The 15,817-nt window shown below is 43.5% G+C and overlaps 1 protein-coding gene across 5 annotated transcripts in view; it reads right to left on the bottom strand.

The window, feature by feature from the left end:
• The window catches only part of LOC118398340 (histone-lysine N-methyltransferase 2B-like), an 88,318-nt gene that overhangs the window by 11,167 nt on the left and 61,334 nt on the right, over positions 1 to 15,817 (bottom strand). For all 5 annotated transcript variants that reach the window (XR_004828605.2, XR_004828604.2, XR_004828606.2 and 2 more), the window contains exons 26-30: positions 5,403 to 5,481; positions 4,989 to 5,146; positions 4,519 to 4,677; positions 1,802 to 4,268; positions 1,539 to 1,646 (exon numbers count right to left, since the gene is read on the bottom strand). Coding sequence is in view for 2 of the 5 variants with exons in the window: in XM_052470637.1 (XP_052326597.1) it covers positions 1,539 to 1,646; positions 1,802 to 4,268; positions 4,519 to 4,677; positions 4,989 to 5,146; positions 5,403 to 5,481 (2,971 nt within the window). In the remaining 3 variants the exon portion in view is untranslated. The remainder of the gene's footprint in view (positions 1 to 1,538; positions 1,647 to 1,801; positions 4,269 to 4,518; positions 4,678 to 4,988; positions 5,147 to 5,402; positions 5,482 to 15,817) is intronic.

The raw sequence follows: 15,817 nt of genomic DNA, 5'->3' as shown, positions 1-15,817 counted from the left end.
CATCAAGTTTGCGGGCGACACTAGTGGTAGGCTTGATTACCAACAACGAGACAGCCTACAGGGAGTGTGGTGTCAGGAAAATAACCTCACACCCAACGTCAACAAAACAAAGGAGATGATTGTGGACTTCAGGAAACAGCAGAGGGAGCACCCCCCTATCCACATCGACGGGACAGTAGTGAGGAGGGTAGTAAGTTAAGTTCCTCGGCGTACACATCACAGACAAACTGAATTGGTCCACCCACACAAACAGCGTTGTGAAGAAGGCGCTGAGAAGGAGGCTGAAGAAATGTGTCTTGTCACCAAAAGCACTCAAACTTCTACAGATGCACCAACGAGAGCATCCTGTCGGGCTGTATCACCGCCTGGTACGGCAACTGCTCCGCCCACAACCGTAAGGCTCTCAAGAGGGTAGTGAGGTCTGCACAACGCATCACCGGGGGCAAACTACCTGCCCTCCAGGACACCTACACCACCCAATGTCACAGGAAGGCCATAAAGATCACCAAGGACAACAACCACCGAGCCACTGGCTGTTCACCCCGCTATCATCCAGAAGGCGAGGTCAGTACAGGTGCATCAAAGCAGGGACCGAGAGACAGAAGCTGTTTTTCAGTCTCAAGGCCATTAGACTGTTAAACAGTCACCACTAACATTGAGTGTCTGCTACCAACATACTGACTCAACTCCAGCCACTTTAATAATGGAAATTGATGTAAAAAAAATTATCACTAGCCACTTTAAACAATGCCTCTTAATATAATATTAACATACCCTACATTACTCATCTCATATGCATATGTATATACTGTACTCTATATCATCTACTGCATCTTTATGTAATACATGTATCACTAGCCAATTTGTTTACAGACCCTATATTATTGATCTCATATGTATATACTGTACTCGATACCATCTACTATATCGTGCCTATGCCGTTATGTACTATCACTCATTCATATATCTTTATGTACATATTCTTTATCCCTTTACACTTGTGTCTATAAGGTAGTAGTTTTGGAATTGTTAGGTTAGACTGCTTGTTGGTTATTACTGCATTGTCGGAACGAGAAGCACAAGCATTTCGCTACACTCGCATTAACATCTGCTAACCATGTGTATGTGACAAATAAAAATTGATTTGATTAACTAAATAGACAATAAGGCTGCAATATGTTATCGGCCAAGTGGGAATGGGACCGGGTAGGCCTACATAAGGAGAATGCCATTCTTGTAAGCCAAGAGATCTGCAGGGGAGATCCGAGGGAACTAATACAATTGAGGGAACTACTTTTTCTAGTCAGGGAACAATTTTTTGTGGGAAGTGGGAATTACTTTAAATATTTGAGGGAATGTTTGAAAAAAATGAAAAAAAGAGGGAATGGATTAGCCTTTGTTCAAATTTTTCACCACCATCACCCCTAAAGGGCTCCGTACTTATGCATTCTAAAATATCAACAACAACAAAAAATGTACCTTGCAGTGCGTATTTCTGGCACCCATCTTGCTATGGTCATGTTTGAGAAGAAACTAACCTGATCTTCTCAGGTTCTGTTGGTAGGATGACCTTGGGCTCAACTTTCTCCTGGTCCAGATCCAGCACATCTTTCATTGTTGGGGCTTTAGTTCTAACGCCACAATTTCTGTATGAGAAAAAGAGTGACTTTGATTGATTTTAAAGACTCTCTTTTTATTATCCCAATTGGAAAATGTGCAGTGCAGTCTAAGTTACATTAAAAGTAATAATTAATAAATGTAATGTAATAATTCCATCATCTCATGTTGTACTCTGCCGTACCTGCTGCCATCTAGGTCATCAAGGTCACTAGAGGGTGACTGCGGGAGGAAATCAGTTTTACATTTCTTCTTGCCGGGACGCTCTGCGACGAAGGACACTCTTTTGACACGGACCTGAGACTCGGGTACGGTGGGCGGCTCGTGGCGGAGCATCTGACCAGGTGTGTCTGAGATGGCTAGAGGGGTCTGAAGCTTGTTGAGGAACGGGTGGACTTGGAAGTGGGATGGGCTCAGCTGGGACGGGCTCACCTGGGATGGGCTCACACTGAGGATATTAGGCCGTATCTGAGAGGGCTGGCGATGAGAAGCCATGGCTCTGTCTAAGATAGCTTGGGCCTGGTTGCCTATCATCATTGGAGAGCTGGGCACAGAGACGCACTTGACCCTCACTTGTTTCGCTCCACGCGTCATGGGCATGGCTCGGACCAGCATTCGCCCATCATGCAAACTCTGTGGGGTCCTGATCAGGAGATTGGTGGTGGTTGCTGGTGTGGTGTTGTTTCTGTTAGAGATGGTGGTTGGTGTGGTGGTGTTGTTTCTGCTACTGGTGATGAGATTTGAACTATGGAAGACGGCTGTCCGTGGCGAGGGTGTAGATGTAGCGGGTACGACCACCATCTGGGGAATCGCACGGGGCAGTGCACCACTGCTGTGGATAATCTTGGCTATCTGGCTGATGCGGCTGTAGGAAGGGGAGTTGGTGCTGACCGTCTGGAAGGTGTTAGTGTTTGGATCTTTCATCAGAATCTGACCTTGACGGTTGACTAGCAGAACCTGTGGAGACAGGACTGAGTTGGAGGCAGACTGAATAGTGGCAGTCAGCTGCTGTTGAGCTGCTTGTCTTGGTGTGGCCAGGCGGATAGCGATAGCTCTCCCCGTAGTGGCCCCTGTCTGTAAGGGTATAGAGTTCATGCCATTCATGACAAATGGGGTCAGGGAGGCGGTGGAGGTGGCCGTCCTTTGAATGGTTCGAACAGCGATGGGTGGCGATGAGAAGGCTACATTCAGAGGCAGAGCAGGTCCAGAGGGTAAGGACACCCTGATGATTTTTCTCTGCGCTGGTGTGGGTTTTCGTGGAATAGTTTTCATGCTCACAGGACGAGGGCGTTCCATGATTGTTTTCACAGGAGTTGATTTGGGGTTGGGTTTGGGTTCTGGCTCAAAGTCTGGGTCTCCCATCTCGTCGTCCACTCCAACGAGAGAATCTGTAGAGGAGCCAGAGCTGTCGCTATCATCAAGCACTACGTTTTTATTATTAGCCAGGTACTCTCTGATGCTGTCGTCATCCGAAACAAAATGGCCACTGCTGGGGTCCAGAAGAACCTCTTTCTGGGATTCCATTTGCTCAGACTCCATCAGAACCTCCTCTTCAATAGACAAGTCATTATTTGGGTCACAGGTTTCAAACAAGGCTTGACTGTCAGCCCCCTGATCTTCCCCACTCTTTCCCTCTTCCTGAGTTTCTTCCTCATCGCAGGTAGAATCGCTTGAATCACTCTCAGAGCAGTTATCCGCTCCGTCAAGCTGGGAGATGGACTGAGACGTAGGGGCTGGTGGGGGGAGAGGGAGACTTGCCTGCCCTGAGTCCTTTGAGACTTTGCACACCACCAACATACGAGATAACTTTAAGTAGTGATCCATGTCTTCGTCTGAGGAACCGTTCTCCAGGATCTCTTTAGTGGCCATTGCTTTGGTGAATACTGGAGCCATGTTGGCATCCATGTTGTCCCCACCACGAGTCTGGCTCTGGGTCTCCTCTAACGGCTCCGCCTCTAATGCCTCCTCCACATCGCCTCCAGCTGTCTGGGAAACTCCACAGTGAAGCGCCACAGTCTCATTCAGCAAGGCCTCGTCAAACTCCAGCTTGGCGTTTAGTACAGAGGCCACCGCCACGTCTGCGTCCGCCACGTCGAAGGGCGCGAAGGGCAAGTCCTGATCCGACATCAGGGGTCCGACGTCTGTGTCTTCCTCCATATTATTTACTGTCAATGTGATTCCGTTTGAAGGCACCACCACTACCTCCACTGGCTCGGATGATGCTAAGAAGTCTTGTGGCATCTCAGTGGACACTGGAGTTGTGATTTTGAATGACTGCCTGATCCTGGAGGAGTGGCCGAGGGCCAGAGGGAGGTTGGAGGGTGGGCTGCCGATGGCAACAGGCCGCAGAGAGAGAGGAGAGGTAACACTGGAAGGGGACAAGAGAGGGGAGCGCCAGCTGGAGGAGCCAGCGCGAGGTTGTACTCTCCGAGGGGAATTCAGGAGGTTTTCGCTGGTTCTGGGAGGGGAGCTGAAGGGTAGGGACCTGGGGTGGAGGGTGCCCCCTGAACGGAGCATCATTGGTCCAGCGGGGCCATCGGTTGGGGAGGAGTCGTCCCCGGAGTGGCGGCCCCGAGACAGGCGACGCAGCTGGCAGGTATCGCTCAGATCCCTGAGAGTCAGGATGTGGTGGGATTTGGTCATCGCACTCCCTAGAGATTAGAGGATGACCAGTTAGTGTCATGATGGAACAGAGTGATATTAACATTTTACGTTGATGTCGTTTAGCAGACGCTCTTATCCTAAGCGACTTAGTCAGTGCTTTAAATTTAAGGGAACTAGGCAAGACCACATATCACTCATTGTAAGTAAAAATGTTCCTCAAATAAGCAGAGATATCTCGCTGTTTACTGACACTAGATATTAAACTGGTATCGATATCTAACTCAATGTCAATGTTACCTGGAGAGGGAAGAGGTCGAGATGTTCCTCCTGCTGGTCTTCTGGTTTGTGAGTAACTAGGGGTTTTGGCCCCAGGCTCCTGTTTCAGGGGGGATGAGGTGGTGCTGGGAGATACCTGAATGGGCAGAGGACTCATCACAGCCTCTGGAATTTCCATTTCTGGTCAAGGAATAAAAAAGGAACATTATTTATTTTGAAGACTCTGAGAATTAGTAGATTCTAGTAAATTGTCCCTTTTGAATAGCAAATATTGTACAATTCCAATGTACTTAATTATGTTGTTATACATATCCCCCTTAGTTATGAAATGAAAACAAACAAATAACGTATTTTTTAAATTTTACTAGGCAAGTCAGTTAAGAACAAATTCTTATTTTCAATGACGGCCTAGGGACAGTGGGACATCAAGGTTATCCATTGAAGTGCCCACCCTACTACCAGATAGGGGCAGGTTGGGTGGGTTTGCTGACCTTTGTAAAAGCTGTGGGCTATGGTTCGGTTCTCCTCCTGCTCCCACCAATGTGGTTCCCCTGGCTTCTCTGGGAGTGGAGAGTACACCTCTGTCACATTACAGGTGTACTTACAGCGCCGCCGAGGGTCCACTGTGCTCCAGTACAGCCGAGAGCACCTGGACAGAGGAAAACAGGGAGGGAGGAGAATGACAAAAGGTGAGTAACGTAAAAGATAAACAACCCAATATAATTTCAAAACCAACTCCAGGGAAGTTCTCCAACAAAATACCTGCAGTTTTATACTGCCAATCTTATAATAACAATACAATGACAACCCTGACTACATTATTCACAAATCGATTATTCAAAACAAGAAGAATCTAAATGGATGCTGTCGATGTCTGGGTCACAAGAGGATTATTGGTCACTTACTGGTAGCCCACAGGATACAACCGTGCGCCATTTGCTGATTGTTCAGTCAGCACACCCAGCCTGTTGATCTGAAGTGAACCTGGATATAGAAGGAAACAGATGAATGGTTTCACGAGTAAAAAGGGAAATGATTGGTGGTGGTAAAATACTGTAAATCCCTTACTGGCCAAACTTTTAGAGTATATGGGTCACACCTTCCAAATCAAAAGCCCCTCGACACAGGGAATAGGGTGCCATTTGGGACAAAGCCTGTGTAATGCACTTTTTGACCAGTGCCTGGGGTTTTTGTTAAGTATTAAACTTGTACCCGTATATGGGTTGAAAATTCCAGATTTGGACACGGATAAGTGCCTAATTTTGAATGCAGTGACTGTATAGTAAGTAACATGATATACATGACATGAGAGCTCAGGGTCTCCTCTTCACAGCTCTGTATTTGTTTTGACTGATAGCTGTTCTGAACTTGAGCACCGAATGCGACAAGACGGTTTGCCCATTTTTTTGTTGTTTGAGTGAGGGAGATGCTGTAAATTAAGAGGGCTCGATGTTATTTATTTACCTTTATTTAACTAGGCAAGTCAGTTAAGAACAAATTCTTATTTACAATGACGGCCCAGACGACGCTGGGCCAATTGTGCGCCGCCCTATGGGACTCCCAATCACAACCGGATGTGATACAGCCTGGATTCGAACCAGGGACTGTAGTGACACCTCTTGCACTGAGATGCAGTGCCTTAGACGTGTGTGTGTGTGTGTGTGTGTGTGTGTGTGTGTGTGTGTGTGTGTGTGTGTGTGTGTGTGTGTGTGTGTGTGTGTACTATTTAACTGTACTAGAATGCTTAAAAGGCCACTCAAATTTTAAACATTGGTATCAGCCACAAATGTCATTGTGAGTCACTAAAATGAACCTATAGACCGATTTTTATTTAATTTTTTATGCATGCCCAATCAAATATATTTCCATCAACTGGTATTTCATCAATGAATAGGCTAAAAAGCATTATTTCACAATGTGATTTTTCTTCTTCTCCCAGACAATTGGCAGAGACAATTTTTTTAATTGGCTTTATCAGCGAAAAGCCGTTTATTAATGGCTAACGGAAACACTGCTGCCATCCCACAATGGCTGTTTATGCAAATGAAAAATGGTCCATTATAAAATTCACAATTTGGGTCAACTGGTCATCATTTGAAACCCTGTTCTATTGTAGATATAACTAGCTAAATTATAAAATACGACCTTCGTGTTAGGCTTTCACTAGGAAATTCAGGGAAGCATATTGTAATTATGGTGCAGTGCACATAGAATGGAGTCAGAATGCAGTGACATTTTTTTTAAATAACAATTCAACAAACGTGCTCATTCTTTTCAGGACAACCCAGGGTATAACGCCATCTCATCTTCTAACTGTACATCAAGCATTGTGATCGTAAACGCTGACGCTATATATTACATGAGTTTTATGATATGGAAATGTGAGGTGTACATTTGGACTGACATAAAACCATTTTATAATCCTCTTTCAAAATAAATCTGTCGTTCTACCCCTGAACAAGGCAGTTAACCCACTGTTCCTAGGCCATCATTGAAAATAAGAATTTGTTCTTAACTGACTTGCCTAGTTAACTAAAAAGGTCACACACACACACACCAAAAGGTTATTTTGCTGGCATTTGCATATGTCCCCATTACCAGTAAAACATAATCAAAACCTATTTCTTTCACATACTGGCTGTGCTGTTTTGTGGTTCATTTGTTCACTAGTTTCATTCTCAACCAGGATTTCTATGGAACGTTGTTTGGGTCTTTGCGTGTCAAAATGGATCACACTATTTGACGTGTCAAATGAGCTTGTTGACCAATCAGGACCTGAATATGACTGCACGTTACATAATAATTGAATGAGTTCATACATTTTTTACATAGTTATTACATTACACTATCACTCATAGGTCATGTCACAACGATTCATCGATACGTATGCTATGATGCTGGTAAAGTTGTCTCGCGCACCTACAGTGCTGGTCATAAAAAAAATATATTATTTGCATCCATGAGCTAGCTGTTCTTCCCCAAAAACACAGCAAAACGTCAATCTGTGTCATCTAAAATAACCCTATTTTTAAGACCGTTCTTATTTGATTAATGCTGGCCCGACCCATCTATGTGAAGCTTGCCACAATCAGGATTAACCACAACAGTGGACTTTGCTGTTAGCCTTCAAAATAACAGTATGGCACAATTCTACTATTTGTATTCATTTGCGTCACTGTCAATGACATACTTTTATTTTGAGGGCAAACGGCAAATTTCACTATTGTGCCTAATCCTTATTGTGGCTAGCTTCAAAACACTAAAAATCCTTGTAAGAATAATGAAAACGACTGCAGGTTCTACTGGTCATTGTTTTCAGGCTGGTTATATAGGTGCTAGCTAGGTACCAAGCTAAAGCTAGCTACCCCAGAAGTTGTGGTTCAACAAATTATGCTTTAAGACAACGCGGTATTGCAAACACATCGTTCGTGGCCGGTGATTGCTTGTTTGCAGATTTTTTTTGTACAGCTTTGACAGTGCTACTGTAACATGCAAAGACCCAAACGGCGTTCCATAGTATGTATGTCGTGACGCTATTACTGTGTAACTCCGGTAGGGTAACATCTGAAAAATAGCGCACTTGGTAGTGTGTACCGGTGCTCGACCAGTCGGCGAAAGCCAACATCACCCACGACAGAGAACGGTTGATTAACGGTTGAACAGTGGGTTAACTGCCTTGTTCAGGGGCAGAACAACATATTTTTACCTTGTCAGCTCAGGGATTTGTTCTAGCAACCTTTTGGTTACTGGCCCAACGCACTAACCGCTAGGCTACCTGCCGATCATTTGCAATGAGCTGGAGGCAGTACGCATTTTGAAAACATATTAGGCTTGTCCAACATATTTTTATATATTGGTCGACCAAAAGTAGTCAACCAATCAATTGGACGAAGTTTTTAAAATGTCTATTTAAAAAAAAAATAGACACCTATGTGTTTAAATAAAATCTATTATTATCTCTTATTAAATAATTAAGACCCATTAAGATCTCGACGGAGCCAGAGATCAAGATAGCCTAATCAGAAGGGGAAAAAAACTTTCAGACCTTGCTCCTGCCGCTGCTGGCCTTCGCAGATTCTGCTATTTCGTTCTTGAAGTTGCCGGTAATAGGCTACACCAAGGGTAGGCAACCTTTTCCAATTGGAGTCCCAATTTATCTTACCATTTCTAACAATCTGAGTGCCAGTTATGTATTTCATATGCACATGTTTGTGTAACAGTTTAATTTATAATAGTCTTTGTATCTCAAAATCATCATTGTCATGTGGTTCTAAATCTAAATGAAGATGTAAATCTAGAAGTAACTTTATTGCTAACCATGTAAAAAATAGCCTACATAAAGCCAACAAATAAAAACATTGCAGCCTGCAGGTAGAAAATATCCTATAAACCACATTGCAGACAGGTCATGCCAAGCCAAAGAACTTGAAACATTGTATCAATTCTTTCTTGCGGAAACTCCCACTAGCAAACTTGCAATATTGTAAAAAATATTTTGGGGCCCTCATCGCCCTCAACGTTTTCAGCGCCAGTGAGTTCAGTACAGACCGATTAATCGGCATGGCCGATTTCAAATTTTCATAACAATCGGTAATTGGCTTTTTTGGACGCCGATTACATTGCACTCAAAGAGGAGATTGCATGGCAGGCTAACAACCTGTTACGCGAGTGCAGCAAGGAGCCAAGTTAAGTTAAACTACACATGGTTGATGATATTACTATTTTATCTAGCTTGTCCTGCGTGTCATATAATCAATGCAGTGCATCGATTTATCGTCGAATCACAGCCTACTTTTCCAAACGGGTGATGATTTAACAAGCGCATTCACAAAAAACACTCATTGCACCAATGTGAAAAGAAAAAAATACTTTGAAAAGCTCCACAGCTCATTAGCGGTGGAGAGTTAAGACAAATCAGACATCCCCAAAGGGGCACATTTCTAGGCCTACATTTGCGCACAGGCCCTGTAGCATTGACAGGAGCGCTCCAAATAAACAATGAAAAAAATTGACCAAACTCGTAAATTGAACGAAATAAACCAAGTAGCATAGGTTGTGAGCTCTGCAAACAATGTGTGCACTCTGACAATGAGAACAGTAAATGACTAATAATAATATATTGAATACATCAACAGAAATTACCATAACCAAACAAACATGAGAATAAACTAAATAAGAATTAACGGTAAATTTAGGCTACTACTGGTAATACAGTACAAACGGAAAGTATTCAGACTCCTTATTAGAAATGGAATTTAAAAAAATATATATCCTCAATCGACACACAATACCCCATAATGACAAAGCAAAAACAAGGTTTAGAAATGTTTGTAATTCTATTAAAAAACGGATCACATTTCCATAAGTATTCAGACCCTTTACTAGGTACTTTGTTTTGGCAGCGATTACAGCCTCGAGTGTTCTTGGGTATGACGCTACAAGCTTGGCACACCTGTATTTAGAGAGTTTCTCCCATTCTTCTCTGTAGATCCTCTCAAGCTCTGTCAGGTTGGAATGGGAGTGTCGCTGCACAGCTATTTTCATGTCTCTCCAGAGATGTTAGACCAGGTTCAAGTCCAGGCTCTGGCTGGGCCGCTCAACGATATTCAGAGACTTCTCATGTAGCCACTCCTGCGTCGTCTTGGCTGTGTGCTTAGGGTCGTTGTCCTGTTGAAAGGTGAACCTTCACCCCAGGCGGAGATCCTGAGCACTCCGCAGCAGGTTTTCATCAAGGCGCGCTCTTTACTTTGCTCCGTTCAACTTTCCCCTCGATTCTGACTAGTCTCCCTGTCCCTGCCACTGAAAAACATCACCACAGCATGATGCTGCCACCATGCTTGACCGTAGGGATGATGCCAGGTTTCCTCCAGACGTGGTGCTTGGCATTCAGGCCAAAGGGTTCAATCTTGGTTTCATCAGACCAAAGAAGCTTGTTTCTCATGGTCTAAGAGTTCTTTAGGTACCTTTTGGAAAACTCCAAGTGGGCTGTCATGTGCCTTTTACTGACAAGTGGCTTCCATCTGGTCACTCTACCATAAAGGCCTGATTGCTGCAGAGATTGTTGTCCTTCTGGAAGATTCTCCCATCTCCACAGGGGAACTCCGGAACTCATTCATCGGGTTCGATGGGTTCATCCATCAGGTTCGTGGTCACCTCCCTGACCAAGGCCCTTCCCCCTCAATTGTTTAGATAAGCCAGGCGGCCAGCTCTAGGAAGAGTCATGGTGGTTCCAAACTTCATCCATTTAAGTATGATGGAGACCTTAGGTAGACAGATGTGTGGCTTTCCAAATCATGTCCAATAAATTAATGAATTCACCACAAGTGGACTCCAGTTGTAGAAACACCTCAAGGATGATCAATGGAAACAGGATGCACCTGAGCTCAATTTCGAGTCTCATAGTAAAGGGTCTGAAAACATGTAAATATGGTATCTTGAAAAAAAATTGAATACATTTGCAAGAACTTCAAAAAAATCTGTTTTTGTTTTGTCATTATGGGGTAGCGTCTGTAGATTAGGGAAAACAATTATTGAATCAATTTTAGAATAAGGCTATAACATAACAAAATGTGGAAAAACTCAAGGGGCCTGAATACTTTCCGAATGCACTATATACTTAAATATTTAAAACACAAGTTTAATTACATATGATATGAGGCACGTCTTACCTTGCTTCAAAGCAGTCTAGCCAAAGTCAGACTATATCAATGGAGGAAATTTTATAATAAAGCTCCTTTCATTTTCCAGTAGCAAAAGGCACAATCCAAGTCATTATCAACCCATGCTCGTTGTTGCCCATTAGATCTCCTCTCTTTCTTAATTTCTAACACAATTTCATTTCTGTCACATGAAAAGTGCAGTGCCTTTTTGACAACAGTGTTGCATTATGGAACGAATGTTTGCGCATAGCCTACTGCCTTGTGCACACTGCTGCACTTATGTGAAGAAATGCTGCCCAGTAACACAAACCTACCAGAGCTAAATGACTTTGAGGCAAGTAACACTGAAACATGCATAGCCGATGCAAGACCTATAAACAGGTCAACATTCGCAAAGGCCGCAGGGCCAGACGGATTACCAGGACGTGTACTCCTTGCATGCGCTGACCAACTGGCAAGTGTCTTCACTGACATTTTCAACCTCTCCCTGCCCGAGTCTGTAATACCAACATGTTCAAAGCAGACCACCATAGTGCCTGTGCCCAAGAACACTAAGGTAACCAGCCTAAATGACCAGTAGCACTCACATTTGTAGCCATGAAGTGCTTTGAAAGGCTGGTCATGGCTCACATAAAGACCATTATCCCAGAAACACTAGACACACTCCAATTTGCATACCTCCCCAACAGATCCACAGATGATGCGATCTCTATTGCACTCCACACTGCCCTTTCCCACCTGGACAAAAGGAACACCTATGAATGCTATTCATTGACTACGGCTCAGAATTCAACACCATAGTGCCATCAAAGCTCATCACTAAGCTAAGGACCCTGGGACTAAACACCTCCATCTGCAACTGGATCCTGACGGGCCACCCCTAGGTGGTGAGGGTAGGGAACATCACATCCGCCAAGCTGATCCTCAACACAGGGGCACCTTAAGGGGTGCGTGCTCAGTCCCATCCCGTACTCCGTCCCATCCCGTACTCCCTGTTCACTCATGACTGCATGGTCGATGGTGTCAGGACAACAACCTCTCCCTCAACGTGATCAAGACAAAAAGAAGATTGTGGACTACAGGAAAAGGAGGACCGAGCACGCCCCCACTTTTTTGTACCCCCTTTTTTCTCCCCAATGTCATGGTATCCAATTGGTAGTCGTTAGTCTTGTCTCATCGCTGCAACTCCCGCACGGCCTCCCGCACAGAGGCGAAGGTCGAGCCATGCGTCCTCCGAAACACAACCCAACCTAGCCGCACTGCTTCTTGACACCATGCCCATTCAACCCGTGAGCCAGCCGCACCAATGTGTCGGAGGAAACACTGTACACCTGGCGACTTGGTCAGCTTGCACTGCACCCGGCCCTCCACAGGAGTCACTAGTGCGCGATGAGACAAGGATATCCCTGCCGGACAAACCCTCCCTAACCCAGACGACGCTGGGCCAATTGTGCGCCACCCCATGGACCTCCCGGTCGCGGCCGGCTGCGACAAAGCCTGAGCTCGAACCCAGAGTCTCTGGTGGCACAGTGTCGTCCGGGTTAGGGAGGGTTTGGCCTTCGACCACTGCGCCACTCGGGAGGCCCACACCCCCATTCTCATCGACGGGATGTAGTGGAACAGGTTGGAGAGCTTCAAGTTCCTTAGTGTCCACATCAAACTATCATGGTCCAAACACACTAAGACAGTCGTGAAGAGGGCACGACAAAGACTATTCCTCCTCAGGAGACTGAAAAGATTTGGCATGAGTCCTCAGATCCGCAAAACATTCTACAGCTGCACCATCAAGAGCATCCTGAATGGTTGCATCACTGCCTGGTATGGCAACTGCTCGGCCTCCGACCGTAAGGCATTACAGAGGAAAGGGCGTACGGCCAAGTACATTACTGGGGTCAAGCCATCCAGGACCTCTATACCAGGCTGTGTCAGAAGAAGGCCCTAAAAATTGTCTAAGACTCCAGCCACCCTAGTCATAGACTTCTCTCTGCTACCGCACGGCAAGCAGTACCGGAGCGCCAAGTCTAGGTCCAAAAGGTTTCTTAACAGCTTCTACCCCCAAGCCATAGGACTCCTGAACAGCTAATCAAAGGGCTACCCAAGACTTCTCTTTTACGCTGACTCTGTTTATAATCTATGCAGTCAATTTAACTCTACCTACATGTACATATTACCTCGACTAACCGGTGCCCCCGCACATAGAGTCTGTACCGGTACCCCCTGCATATAGCCTCTTGTTATTTTACTGCTGCTGTTTATTATTAAACATTATATTTTCTATTTTTTACTTAGGGCTTCAATCCCGTTAACGGGATAAATATGACAGTCAGTGAAAGTGCCGGGCGCCAAATTCAAAACAACAAAAATTTCAATTAATATTTCTCAAACATACATGTATACATTTAACGTAGAATTATAACAGAATTCTACCCTGTCTTTCTATAATGATAAATAATGTTTGTTCATTAGGAAGGGGTTATGTAGCATAGACCTAGGAAGAAAAGAATGTATGTGTGTGTCGAAAGAGAAAGAAGAAGTGCATTAACCTGTTTGAACTGACCTGGCTGTAACTCTGGGGAGATTAGATAAAACAGGGAGAGCTCTCGTATCTGGGGGAGACTGGAACTGTCAGCTGAGTGGTAATAAACTGTGGTGAGACTCATGAGAAAATTCCTATGTTGATGTGTATGTATGAGTGTAGGGTAAGAGAAAGTTATAAAAGCAATGTCTTTGTATATGTACAGCAGCGCTGTCGTAAATAAACCTTGCAGACTACGGTAGACTGGCCTCTGACTTTCATTTTAATAAGAACCTTACAAATTCTTAGTAACAGACAGAGGATTTTAATTGAAGTTCAGTTTATGAACATTGAGAACAAAATTCTCATAGCAGTATGTTATACCGTTTTAAAAGGTAATCTTGTTGTTAATCTCACCAGTGTCCAATTTCAAATAGGCTTTACAGCGAAAGCACCACAAACGATTATGTTAGGTCACCACCAACTCACAGAACAACACAGCCATTATTCCAGACAAAGAGATGAGTCACAAAAAGCACAAAGAGATACAATTCATCACTAACCTTTGATGATCATCAGATGACACTTATAAGACTTCATGTTACACAATACATGTATGTTTTGTTTGATAAAGTTCATATTTATAAAAAAAAAAAAAAAAATCTGTATACGTTCACTAGTTCCAAAAACATCCGGTGATATTGCAGAAACACATAATTTTACAGAAATACTCATTATAAATGTTGATGAAAAAACAATTGTTAGACATGGGGAAATATAGATATACCTCTCCTTAATGCAACCGCTGTGTCAAATTTCAGAAAAAGCAAACCATGCAATAATCTGAGAACAGCGCTCAGAGAAAAAAAAAATATCCGCCATGTTGGAGTCAACAGAAATCAGAAATAACATAAATATTCCCTTACCTTTGATGATCATCAGAATGCACTCCCAGGAATCCCAGTTTCACATTAAATGTTTGATTTGTTTGATAATGTCCATTATTTATGTCCAAGTAGCTACTTTTGTGGCGTTTAGTGCACGAGCGTTTCGATTTGTGTAGGTCCAGCCGAACGCCAGATGAAAAGTTCAAAAAGTTATATTACAGGTCATAGAAACATTTCAAATCAAGTATAGAATCAATCTCTAGGATGTTTTTATCATAAATCTTCAATTATGTTCCAACCGGAGAACTCCATTGTCTGTAGAAAAGCCATGGAACGCAGGTTGCCATCATGTGAAATGCGCGTGACCAGGACCTGGCTCTCTGTCAGAACACTGACTCAAAGAGCTCTAATCCGGCCCCACATCACAGTAGAAGACTCGTTAAAGTTTCTAAAGACGGTTGACATCTAGTGGAAGCCATAGGAAGTGCAACTTGAACCATATCCCACTGTGTATTCGATAGGGCTGAGTTCAAAAACTACAAACCTCAGATTTCCCACTTCCTGTTTAGATTTCTTCTCAGGTTTTTGCCTGCCATATGAGTTCTGTTATACTCACAGACATCATTCAAACAGTTTTAGAAACTTGTGTTTTCTATCCAATACTAATAATAATATGCATATATTAGCAACTGGGACTGAGGAGCAGGCTGTTTACTCTGGGCACCTTATTCATCCAAGCTACTCAATACTGCCCCTGCAGCCATAAGAAGTTAACACATTTATTTATTTATTTTACTTCTTAAAGCATTATTGGTTGAGGGATTGTAAGTAAGCATTTCTCTAAGGTCTACACCTGTTGTATTCAGGGCACATGTGACATAGAATTAGATTTTAAATAGTTGATCCACATTTTAGGCTAAACTGTCTGATCTGTTGCATCAAACTCCTTGCTTTTGAATATTTATTTTTTATGTAACCTAAGTCTACTGGTTGTATGAATTTAAAATCAAATCAATTTGGGATCTATTGTCTCACAACTGTTCCACAGTTTGCTTGGAATAGGCTATTTGAGATCTGTGTGGCCACTTGGATACACCAGTTTGACCTCTCTCAAACCTTTGGCATTTAAAAGAATAATTGATGCACCTACCCCAAATTTTCCAATATTATTCTTATGTTACTGAATGCATTGGAATATACAGTAAATGTAAAATGTTCATAAAATCACAGTGTAACGTTTAGACTCAGTCTTGTGTCGG

Source organism: Oncorhynchus keta, chromosome 19 (genome assembly GCF_023373465.1).
Source record: "Oncorhynchus keta strain PuntledgeMale-10-30-2019 chromosome 19, Oket_V2, whole genome shotgun sequence".
Taxonomy (NCBI): domain Eukaryota; kingdom Metazoa; phylum Chordata; class Actinopteri; order Salmoniformes; family Salmonidae; genus Oncorhynchus; species Oncorhynchus keta.
This window is presented reverse-complemented; position numbering and strand designations above follow the sequence as displayed.